Source organism: Neofelis nebulosa, chromosome 1 (genome assembly GCF_028018385.1).
Source record: "Neofelis nebulosa isolate mNeoNeb1 chromosome 1, mNeoNeb1.pri, whole genome shotgun sequence".
Taxonomy (NCBI): domain Eukaryota; kingdom Metazoa; phylum Chordata; class Mammalia; order Carnivora; family Felidae; genus Neofelis; species Neofelis nebulosa.
The window spans coordinates 190,505,028-190,518,129 of NC_080782.1; the positions used below are offsets into that span (position 1 = coordinate 190,505,028).

At 37.8% G+C, this 13,102-nt stretch overlaps 1 protein-coding gene across 1 annotated transcript in view; it reads right to left on the reverse strand.

Annotated features, from left to right (window-relative positions):
* Positions 1-12,360, reverse strand: part of NDFIP2 (Nedd4 family interacting protein 2) — a 68,930-nt gene extending 56,570 nt beyond the window's left edge. Inside the window, exons 1-4 of the mRNA XM_058682278.1 lie at positions 12,342-12,360; positions 11,097-11,209; positions 8,385-8,446; positions 7,311-7,652 (exon numbers count right to left, since the gene is read on the reverse strand). Of these exons, the coding sequence (XP_058538261.1) occupies positions 7,311-7,583 (273 nt within the window). The 5' untranslated portion in view covers positions 7,584-7,652; positions 8,385-8,446; positions 11,097-11,209; positions 12,342-12,360. The remainder of the gene's footprint in view (positions 1-7,310; positions 7,653-8,384; positions 8,447-11,096; positions 11,210-12,341) is intronic.
* Positions 12,361-13,102: the final 742 nt, after the last annotated feature.

Genomic DNA, 13,102 nt, shown 5'->3' on the forward strand with positions numbered 1-13,102 from the left:
CTGCACAAATCTTTTACAATTACTAGCTCATGTAATGAACAAATACGCCCTAAGTAATGACTAGCATTTGATTCAACCTCCAATTACGTCTGCTAATACAGTATACTCATTTGTATAATTTTTAAGAGTATTTTAAGCTTTTTAAATTCCAGTACAGTTAACTTACAGTGTTATATTAGTTTCAGATGTACAATATAGTTATTCAACAATTCTATACATTACTCAGTACTCATCTTAAGTGTACTCTTTAATCCCTATCAGCTATTTCACACACCCCCACCTCCCTCTAGTAACTATCTATCAGCTTATTCTTTACCGTTAAGAATCTAATTCTTGGTTTGTCTTTTTTTTCTTTAGTGTGTTTGTTTTGTTTCTTAAATTCCACATGAGTGAAATCATATGGTATTTGTCTTTCTCTGACTTATTTCATTTGGCACTATACTCTCTAACTCCATCCATGTTATTGCAAATAGCAGTATTTCATTCTTTCTTATGGCTGATTTATATTTACATAAACACACACACACACATCCCACATCTTCTGTATCCATTCATCTATCGATGGACACTTGGGCTGCTTCCATAACTTGACCACTGTAAATAATGCTGCAATAAGCATAGGGACTCATGCATCCCTCTGAAGTAGTGTTTCGTATTTTGAGGATAAACACCTAGTAGTGTGATTACTGAATTGTACGATAGTTCTATTTAAACTTTCTGAGGAATTTCCATAATGTTTTCCACTAACTGCACCAGTTTGCATTCCCACCAACGGTGCACGAGGGTTCCTATTTCTCCACGTCCTCACCAAAACTTGTTGTTTCTTGTTCATTTGTACAATTAAAAAAAAAAAAAAAAAAAAAAAAAAAAAGAGCTGCTCTAATCAAATCAGTAACCCACTTACAGTAAATATCACTACAAGCACAGAAATAGCCAAAGAAACTAATTACGCCCTCCATTCAAAAACAAATTACCCTGACGACACACAATAACGTAATACTAATCTTCAAGCTGTAGAAACGTGATATAAAGTACATCTGAGTGCGAATTTCCTTAATTACAGTTTTTATACGTTTAAAACCTATTTTAAAGAGATAAAAATCAGACATTCACAGGAACCCTGATGCACCTCTGAAACACACCAGTCTAGAAAGCAGAAAGACATACAAAAACGTGATTCATTATAACTATACTGTGATTTTCAACTTTTCTCTGCCTTGATGTAGATGACAGACACAAGTAACTTGCCCTACCTTTCAATTATGGTTTCGTAGTTTTCACATTTAAGAACAGTATTTTACGAGGCAAACAAATCAGAGGGGTGTGGTACAGAATGTCAGACGATAAACAAACATGTAGAATCAAGGAAGTAAAAGAGAGAATACGTTACGGCTACAGAACTAATAAGTAGTACTGCTGGACAACAGCAGTTAGTGCATAAAAATTAAGAGGGGGAACTGCTAAGATATTGCATTGTACAGGTATGGGAAGACCCATCCATTCTGTCTGTACATTAAAAACAGAAATTTATACTTCAAAATTCCAGTCAACCAGAACGGCTAAAATTAAAAAGACTGACAACACCAAAATTTTGGAAGTTGGTGGAGCAACCAAAATTTCATACATTGTTGGTAGAAGTGTAAAATAGTACAACTACTCAAAAAAGTCTGATGGTTTCTTATAAAAGTAAACATACACCTACCCTATTACTCAGTAATTCCACCCAAGACAAATGAAGACATATGTCCATAAAAAGATTTGTACAAAATTCCTACCAGCTTTATCCATAATAGCCAAAAACTGTAAACAACCCAAATGTCCAACAACAGAGCAATGGATGAACAAACTTTAGTGTATTCATTCAATTTATACAATGAAAAACTATTCCCCAATAAAAAGGATGAGTTACTGATATACACAATAACACAGATCAATCTCCAAAACTCCATAGAGAGTGAAAGAAGTTTTGCTGACTATATGCTCTATGATTCTAGAATAAGCAAAACTAATTTGAAGTAAAAAAAATCAGAACAGCGATCAACTAGAGAATAGGAATCAACAGGGAAGAGTCATGAGGGAACTTTCTAGGGTAATAGTAATGTTTTCTATCAGGGGGTCAATAAACATTTTCTATAAACATTTTCTATATTATAGGGCAGAATAATAAATACTTCAGTAGCCCTGTTTTAAATATTCAATTCTGCCATTGTAAATGAATAGACATGGCTGTTACCATAAAACTTTATTTACAAAACAGTACTTGGAACATAGTTTGTGATCCCTGGTCTGTATTTTGAAAGTGACTTGAGTTACCAGGTGTATGCATTTGTCACAACTCATCCAATAAAGCACCTAAGATTTATGCATTTCACTCTATGTTAATGTTAACCTCAAAGAAAGAGAACCATGAAATATCAAACTCTAGGCTAATGATAAGCATGTGGTTTGCAGTGAGGTACACTGCAAGGTATCTGCAAGTTTGAAAGCATCAAAAAATAAGAAGAAGAAGATGGACTGACAGGTATACAACACAAAAAATTAACTGCTGGCAACTGTAGATCCTACAATTGGTATTTGGTATATGGGGGTTAACAGTATAATTTTTCAACATTTCTATACATGTATTTTAAAGTTTTAATATTAAATGTGGGGAACAGGTCATTCAATTAAGAGGCCACTGAAGATTTTTGAGCAGAGAAATGAAAATAAAATTTAGGTTCTACAAATAGGACTCACACAGTGCAAAAGACATTCTGAAGAATGGTCGGATGAAGGAAGAAAGTAGTAAGTAAGCTATTACAATAGTTGATGCCTTAGAAAGTATTAACATTTAAGGAGTAAGTACAAAATGAGTTACAAAGAGAAGTCAGAGAAGTAAAGAGTAGAAAGCTTCTTCCTCTCAGGAATAAGAAGGTTCCCAGGGTCAATGTAACAGAAATCAAGTAAGATGAGAACTGAAAAGTATCTATTGGATTAAGCAATGGGCAACTCTGATGATGTAAAAGTGGTGTGGTAAGAATATAAACCAAAGAATCCTGATAAATTCAAAGGAAACAAACAATTAAGGATCAAAGGAACAGAGGTGGGCCAAGAAAAGAAGGCAAAACTAGACAGCAACATAGGGTAAAAGACTGCAATATTTCCTTAACATGGAAAACAAAAGTAAATAACTACACCTAAAAATTCCCATCTATTATCTCACCCAGAACATGTACTATTTATTGGGTATGGCAGTCTGCCATGGGCCTAAGTGTCTGTGCACATTCTTGCTGAGTGTTAAAGTCTGCAAAACTTACCTATTTCCTGGTACTGAGTGGATTCTTGTAATAAGTCACCTAGGCAACAAAGAAGGTCAAGGTTACCACAGCACATAACTGTACTCCTAGGGAGAGGTTAACTAGCTTGTTGTTTGTTGCTTGCTACAATGTTGTTGCTTGCTAAAGTGCCAGAGCCTTGTCCTGAGTTCCTGTGCTGTGACCCACCAAGCGCATCTATCTAGACCCATCACCATAATGGGATGTGGGTGCAAGGAAAATGTACCCAAATATGTTGACGTTCATGCAGCTCGCTGTGCTATGAGTAAGAATGCTATTTGTTTCTCATCTGGGAGTAACCATGAAACATTAGCAAACTAACTTCTTAGCCTGTCAATAGGATAAAGTCAAATCTTAAGACTTTTCACAGTACTTGACATGAACAAGAAAGAAGTAGTTGATATTCCTGTTGCTGAATAAAAAAAATACAAAAGTGGTCACAAACAAAAACTGATATATAATACTTTACAGTTTACATACCTTATGTTATTCATAATATTTACCACGTAACAATCTCTGTATTACATCTTTTACGTATATTACAACGTATAATTCTCATAATAATCCTTATGAGGTAGGTACTGATATGACAAAACTGAGGCTTCAAAATGCTAAATAAATTAACTAAGGTAAGAGCTCACAAATTGTAAGCAGCACAACCTAAATATAAGCCAAGATGACTTTAAAACGTGTTTTTTTTTTAACCATCAACAGTTAATCCCCTTCCCTGATTTATCAAGGACAACTCTAATTCTCCAGATACAAGGCCAAAGTATCTAGATCTTTACAGTATGAATACTTCATTAGGTTCACAGAAAACTAACATTTTGGAAATGTTAATATAATCTCAAAATTTTCTTTAAAAATCTGTGATCAAAATTTAGGAAGAGCTAGACTAAATATCTAAACCATTGTCTTCACTGCAGAATTTCTCATTGTTTTAATATGCAAATATATGTTTTAACATGCTAATATATGCCATAAATCTTCTAAGACCATCTATCACCATCATTCTGGAAAACAGTTTGGGAAACTACTGCTACAACCAACAGTGCTAACTTAACCTGTATACAGAACATCTCTGAAACCTTAGTAATCAGCTTGGTATAGGTACATAATCCTTTACAATAGAAAACATCAAAGTTAGAATGTGGCCTAACAACTCCAAGCTAAATCAACTACATAGTTTGGCAACATTGCTCATTTTCTACCAAACAAAACTTAATCCCGTAACACAAGGAAACCATATAGCATATCTAGCTTTTTCTAAAATTAGAAGGGTAATAATTCAGGCTTTTTGTAGCTCTACATTATTATTCACTGCTTTACTTAACAAAATTCAGACTCCTATAACAATGGAAGGGAAGAAGACATCACAGAAAAAGCTGTTTCCACATTAAACTTTTACACTGGTTAATGGTCGTGAGTCATTCTGACGGTCATCACCACTAACTTTCCAATATGGAAACCTAAATTTTAACTCTATCAATAAGAGATAAATTAACATTACAGACGATTGTACTCCTAAACATATCTGCCTGTCTCCTACTTAGCTCTTAACATTTAACAACTGAAATTACTTATTGATCAATAATTTATTAATCATTCCAGAGTTTTCAAAAAAACTGAGTAAAGACAACTACACAGCAGTTGTGTTCATCATATAATCCAGAGCTGCAGACTTGTCCCCAAATAGTCTAATAGTCAACAATTCAGCTGCTTCTTCAGAATACCTAGATATAGTTATTCATCAGGCCATCCTCAATAAAACCCAGAGTTACACTAGACAGATGAAATAGCTATGTAATTACAAAGCAACAGGAATTAAAATCCAAATTTAAACTATGCTAAGATTCTCAAACATTTTGCCTTACAAAGAAAACAACTGATATCCTACCATGAGTAGTATCTTTACAAGAACCAATTTTTGCCCTCTGCTCTGAAGGAATGCTTCCACCCATTCAAAGTCTATTTCAAAGTTTATGTAGGACACATCTCCAGTTGTGCGTGGGGGGTGGGGGGGAGGTATGCAATACCCATTTGTTGCAAATACCCATTTGTTGCAAAAGGAGTTGTAGAAAAAAAGAAAAATATCTTAAAACTGGGTAAGTAAATTTCAATACACTGATGTCAGAAAAACATTTTTTTGGTAATAATTAAGTCAAATCTCAACTAGTCATAATTACTGAAAGCAACTGTAACAAATTATTTTAAGACACAGCTACATCAGTTAAAAATGTTTTGAGTAGTGACTTGTGTATGAGAACACAGTTGATTCTGACACACAAAACCCCAAAGAGAAAGAATTCAAATAAAGCTAATGCCATTAAGGGAACAAAGAGAAATAAGAAAAGAAAGGGATTAGAAAAAAGACACTGGAAAGAGTACTCAATATTTTCTGCATTTTATTTTAGCTAACATCTGCAAAAAAAGGTCTTTTTTAAAAAAACTACCCAGGGGTGCGCCTTGGTGGCTCAGTCGGTTAAGCATCCCGCTTCAGCTCAGGTCATGATCTTATGGTTTGTGGGTTCAAGCCCCGTGTCAGGCTCTGTGCTGACAGCTCAGAGCCTGCAGCCTGCTTTGGATTTTGTGTCTCCTGCTTTCTCTGCCCCTCCCCCTTCCTCCCTCCATCCCTCTCTCTCTCAAAAGTATAAACATTGAAAAGAAAAGAAAAGAAAAGAAAAGAAAAGAAAAGAAAAGAAAAGAAAAGAAAAATGCCTTCCACAGTGGCAGCAATATTTTCTAAACCGTTCTGAAAATAGATAAATTTTCACAAAATTCAACATAGATCATTTGAAGGTTTACTGGATGTAAACCAAATGAAATGGAAGCATCATGAGCTTATATCTTAGACAAATGCACAACTGCATACGTTGGAATTTCATCTTTCAGTAGCCTTCGTTCGTATTCGTCAAAATGCACTTATTGATAGGAATTCTTTGTTCGTAATTAAGTCTCACATTTGCAAATACATATTTGAGAGGTGAAATCTGCACTAATATATCTACATCTGCAAAATTTCACAAACAGCACTATTAATTGCACCATCAATGCTACATATTAATGCTTTCCTATTCTTCCTTAGTGAAAAGGTTTAATTACCACATGAAAGTTTATAACATGCTACCTAGCTACAACCAAACAGTCAACTATTGCTGAGCCCATTTTTTAAAGAGGGTTTAGAAGAGAAATCTAACGACACTACCAGAATTAAGACTACAGGAAAAACTACATTAGAGAAACTGACACTGAAAATGTAGAGGGACACTTTTCACTCATTTAACATACAAAGATTTGTGTGGTTGAACTGGAAAACCCTGTATTTAGTGAAAAATAATTTTCAAACAGGATTTGCATTTTTTCTAGCAAAACCTGTTTCCTCTCCTACCTCCCCCCCCCCCCAAATGAGAACAGAAATAAAATCTGAATACTAACAAAATGGAACAGGACAAAATGGCAAGGTTAACTAGAGCTGAAGACACAGATCAGCACCACTATTCTCCGTAGTTACACAATTTTTCAACCCACATTTTTCACCGAATCCACATCCCACCCTACATCGTGCTTACATCTCCTTCCCCCCTACCCGCTCCATTTTTGACAGCGATCCTCTTCCCAGCAGGTATGTGAACTCAGCACCATTTCCAGCAGACAATCCACTGGAAATATCTCAGAAGTGACTGGGTCAGGAAATAAGGAATGACCAAGAAGGTGAGAAGTAAAACAAATAGAACTTTTAGGAAGGGGGAGGGAGAAGGGTATCTTACAGCCAAATATAGGGTGCGGGTGAGGGATGGGGAGGCAGGAGGAGCCTTGGGTTGAGAGGAAAGGGTCTCGAAGGAGTCAGAGACAAGCTCCACAAGGAAAGGTGTGAAGAAAAAAAAGAAGAATTAGGCAGTTTCTAGCCGGAGGAAGGGGACTCCCGGGTCCACGGCGGGAGGCAGCTCTGGGGTCCTGGGCAGCGCAGAATGCCGGGGCCGGGACGCAGGAACTCACCACCTGGTAACGACCAGTCCCTGGCTGGTGATGATCCATCCTGCCCGGCTCGGGACCCGGCCTCCGAGCGGGCGAGTCCTCCCGGCTCTCGGACCCCTCGTCCACCCCCGTCGACGACGTCCTGGCCGCAGCGCCCCTTCCGCTGCTGTTTCTGCCGCCGCGGTCGCCCGGCCGGGCCGCTTCACTTCCTGTCGCTCCCGCAGCAGTCGCGGAAACCTCCGCGTCGGCCACCGCGCGGCGAAGCTCCAGAACGCCGCGCGAGCTACTGAGCATGCTCGCAGTGGTCGCGCATGCTCGTGGGGTCTTCCGGCGTCCGTTCGCGTCGCGAGCGGGGGGGTTTGGCTGGGTGGGAGGAAATGGAAAAGTAAGACAAGTCCGGGGAACTGTCTAGGTTGTCTGCTTGCCGGGAGTGGGCGGTGGCAAAAGGGACGGAAAAAAAAAATCACCGTCCTTGATAGGTTTTTTCTATTGGACGGGTTTCGGCGCCGGCACAGGCGGGTACACAATCACACCACGCAGACACCGGAGTCGAGGAGGAAGGGAACGCATTCCTAGAACACCTCAGGATGGGTCATCCGTTTACCCAACACTTCCTCTTATAACTCACCCAGGCTAGGACAATGCGGGGAGATCCGTCTCTAAGACGTTCCTAAAACGCTCGTTCAAAATCATTAGTGAGGTAAAGGATATCTTTTTAAATACTGTTTTGTCTCCTTCTTGGTAGTATGAGATTTAAGAATCTAACAGGGACTCTTCAACCATACTCACGTCTCGCCAAGGAAGGAGGCCTCTAGAGCCCTAGGTTACTGGAAGGATACAAGAAAATAGGGAAGTACGATAGGACTATTTTGTCATCGTACTCACTTCAGTAATGCCAAAGGAAATAACAGTAAGAAATCACTTGGTGTGCAACATTGTAAGACAGTCTTAGTGTCCGATTAGGCACACGTGACCTACTATGTGAGAGTATCTCCCAAAGGCCACAAAGCATGTTTTTCTACGGAGTAGAAGAGTATGATGGGACAAAGTAAAGTATCTTTTAACCTTTCTATACCCCAAAAACTATGATCTCACATAAGCTGGCCCAGCGATCTCCTTTACTTTTTACTTCCTTTCTGAATTTCCAAAGGAGAGTCCTGGAATAAAAAAAAGACACTGAGTGAGTCTGATAAGCTAGTTAAAATAGCAAAAATACAATAAGGACAAACTCACTGAGAAATAATCAGCTAAAAACATTTAAGCTTTCTTGATAGTTTTATTCAAAGCATTGACCAGTTCTTCCTATTTTTACCATCTCAACACATCTAATGGTAGAGAGTATGAATAGACTAACAATAAAAGGAGGCAATAACACACTGAAATGTCTTTAAACTTGTTTTCTTTTAATATAAATTCATGTATTTTGGATTCGAAGACAATAAACATAGGACATTTTATTGTATTATTGTACAAGAGGTCACCTTCACAGTTTCACCCCAAATGATACCACCTTTAAATAGTCAAAACAACACACAGTGTTGAAACAGAAAAATGTAATTAGATTCCTACATCACTTATGGTCTGCACTGTTCCTTTAGAACTTAATTTTATATGTGCTTGTGTTTTCATTAATCATTTATATGCCCATTTGTTGTTTTTCAAATAGACTACTGCTCAGCGCAGTGGCCATTTTTTGCACCTAGCATACCCAGAACAGTACTGAGAACATAATGGTGAAAAGCAAAGACCAAAAGCAAACATCCTGAATCCTGTTAAAGTAACAGATTCTTTCAATTTTACCCTCCTCCCAAGCTTTGTGAACATTTTGCTAATCTAGACAGCAGACAACAAAATTCAACAGAAAGTGTTTTTTTCAGTGAAGAAAAGGAAGAGAAAAAGAGGAAAGAAGTAGAATAACAGCTAATGGATATTGAGCCTTTCCCCAGCCAGGCGTTGCATATGTTATGTGATTTTAACCTCACAGCAACTCCATGATGTAGGCACAACTATAATCCTTGTTTAACAAGTCAGGAAACTAAGGCACCAAGAGGTTCAGAAACTTGTCCAAAGCCAAATCACTAGCAGGTGGTCACAGACTCCAGAGTCTCCACTATATTAAGCACTATGCTATAAAATACCCCTCCCCCATAGTGATGCATCACAAAGAGCCAATCTGAATTTCTTAAATCCCACCTTTTTGATCTACATGAAATGAATGATGCTTTCTTACCATCGCAAAAAGAGCCACTCTGAGCTCCTTTTGCCCATTTCACAACTAAGCCAGTATGACCTGTAACAGGCCATCACAAGTAGAAGCCCTGAGTTCTCCCACTGGGAGCATGAAATGGGAGAAACAATATTCTTATCATTTTAGAAGCTTTTAACAACATCTGATGTATTCAACCCCTAATGTTTTGGTGGTGACAACTCTAGTCACCTAAGGAATTGATGGTAGTATACCACTATAAAATACTTCAGGTGGAATTTTAGAATGTTAATGCCCTTCACGAACACCTCTTATTCTGGCCTGATCAATTTTCATTTTCAAATACTCAGCCACCCAAAATTTTACCAGAGCCACATTGCAATACTGGGGCAGACATGGAGATAAACTGCCTGGATTCCCTATCAAGAAAATACTCTGTGACTCGTTATAAGGAGTGTGATTAACTAACAACCTCCAGCTGTTCTGCCCGGTTTCCCTTCAGTTTTCAACCTGTGGTTGTATTATTTTCAGGGTGGCATCTGGCCATCAACTGGTGGTGGTACAGGTGGAGCCACTTTTGCCTGACATCCTTTTAAGAGGCAATCTTTGCTTCCGAACTCCCTGCTAACCTGGCAGAGACTTTGTTAGCTTTGTAGTATGTTGTGATGACTCTCCCTGCCCAATCCTTTTCTTTTTCACAGATGTTAACTCCCCAATAAATCTCTTGTACTCATAACTTCATATCAGCATCTGCTTCCTAGAGAACCCAAACTAAACACGTGCCAAGACATAAAGTGATAAAACATGGTTAATATCAAAATTGTATGAAGTGACAACAGTCTTTTCACATTAATTGATGCGTCATCCCCAGAATAATCCCCCCTCCCCGCCCCCATTACCCTCCATTTTTACCATTTTCTCATGTGGGCATAATGTATCTACAGTCTTCCCACCAAGAATGACTTTGAAGTTCTGTAGAGTGATGCTATCTAGTCATAGAGACCCCTTTTCCTGGGATATACTTCCCACTGGGAATCCCTCCTACCTTCCCAGAAGCAGAGCCATTCCCTTTAGAGATAAACTGATTTCTTATCATCCTCCATACCCTCCTCCTAGTTCAAACCAGATATGCTAAACTGCATGTACATGTGCCAGGATTCTTTGTTGCTATTCTCACCAGTTAAAGAACAGTGGACAGACGTGCCCTTGCCAGCACATGGCTTTCTACACAGGCCTAAATCATAGGTAGGCAAATGCTCCAAATTTTCCTTACTTCTTGACTTCTAGTTTTTTATCACTTCCACTACAACGTAGAACATACAACATAAAACTACTCCCCAAGTAGCTGCTGATGGTTAGTGTGACCATAGATCCTAATGGTTAATTGCATTTGGAATATGTATGATTTTGTATATTTATCTAGAGAATGATTAAAAAGAGGTAAAATTGCATTCTCTGAAGATTTCTAACTCTACCTAAAAAAATTCAGTAGCCATTATTTTCTGCTCACTAAATTCTGAAGTAGATTTTAGAAAATACCAGAAACTATTGTGTCATTTTGGTAAATGAAAATGAGCATAATTATTACTCCAAAGTTTTACCTCTGTTACCATGTATGTGGATCTTTTAGCAGTTTGGAGGCTTGTATCTCAATTTAGCTTCACATAGTGTTCCTTATTTAACTGGTTCTGAGATTCCTGTCATCTGTTCAGCTCTATAATTTAAGAGAGGAAATCTGAGTGAGCAATTTGACAATCAGGTATCTACTTCCTGTCTCTCTCTTTATTCTCATACACTATGTTGAATATCAATATAGTAAGAATATAGGAAGAATCTAAAATACAGCTCATGTTTTTTATAAGTCAGGACTCAACCTAAGAAAAAGAACCAATAGAAGATATATATGAAGAGATTTATTGTGAGGAATTGGCTTAAACTGTTGTGAGGGCTGGCTAAACATCCAAAATCCATAGTATAGGCCACTGGAACTCTAGAAGATTCTAGAAGCTGCTATCTACAGGCAGAATTTCTTCTTCCTCAGGGAAGCCTCAGTTCTGCTCTTGACCTTTCAACAAATTAAATCAAGCCCACCCAGATTATAGAAGATAATCTCCTTAAAGTCAACTGATCTTGGACTTTGATCATAGTATCTAGAAGTACCTTCACAGCAATGCCTAGATTAGTGTTTGAGTTTTAATTGGAGCTATAACCTAACCAAGCTGACACAGAAAACTGACTATCCCATGTTTATTAAATACTACAAGCTGAAACTGTCTCTATAAAATAGAGAGAGAGAGAAACAGAAGAGAGAAAGAAGTACAGAGAGTTAGCTTAGAGATTAAAATAAATTTCCATAATAAGTATTTCCTATCAGCTTTATTTTAAATACATACTGTTATATATATGGAGGCATCACCAGGCAACAATTAGAAAATATTTGAATTTTGATAAGCTGTCCTAACACTACTTTTATTTATCATTTTCATTTTTGTTTAGTCATGAGCAAATCAAATCAACAGCCATTTTGCCTTAGGGATTACGTATTTAAAATTGGGCTAATTCAGGGGCGCCTGGGTGGCGCAGTCGGTTAAGCGTCCGACTTCAGCCAGGTCACGATCTCGCAGTCCGTGAGTTCGAGCCCCGCGTCAGGCTCTGGGCTGATGGCTCGGAGCCTGGAGCCTGTTTCCGATTCTGTGTCTCCCTCTCTCTCTGCCCCTCCCCCGTTCATGCTCTGTCTCTCTCTGTCCCAAAAATAAATAAAAAACGTTGAAAAAAAAAATTTAAAAAAAATAAAATAAAATAAAATTGGGCTAATTCATAAATTATTAAAATGTTCTTTGCTTTACCCTGAGTACAGAAGGCTGTTCTTTGACCATTTTAAGGCAGGATTTTATGTGTTATTTGTCTCCTGTTTTCTCTGCAAGCCTGATAATCACTTTCATCATAGAAGAGCAGAATTGGCACTGAGTACATTGCCTATTATGACAGGTTTCTCTTGACTAACTACCTACAAGATGATCATGGAAGAAGACAAATACTATGTTTGTGTGCATGTAGGGGTGTGTGTGTGTGTGTGTGTGTGTGTGTGTATAAAATACTAGGAGAGACAAATGTCTTATATATCAAGATTTTCGTAACATCTAAGACATTGTTTGCTCTCCTTCTGTAACAGGAACCAGGCCTCATTTGTTAAATCATCTGAAGTCAGAATGCCACTTTGCTATTAACAACATTGTACAACATTACCAATAAGGTTGCCGTATGATAAAGGTGCCTCGTTTCAGTAGTGAGGATAAAGGGCATTCAATATCTGAAGGGACGAAATGATGACAGTATTGAGACAGAGTGACTTACAAGATGCTGCTTTTCCATAATTAAGAAGAAATTCATACCTGTTTCCTGGCCTTAAGATTCAAATAGGGAAAAACAAACAAACAAACTTAGTGGCCTTATAGAGCCTAAGTAAGTCAAGATAATGAAAAAAAGGAGTTGTTTTATATATGCTAGATATCATAGAAAAAATAAAATATTTATACTATTCCACTTCACCTGTCAAAAATATGTGAAGCTCCCATGAAATGTCTATAAATTCTCCTTACGAAGAATG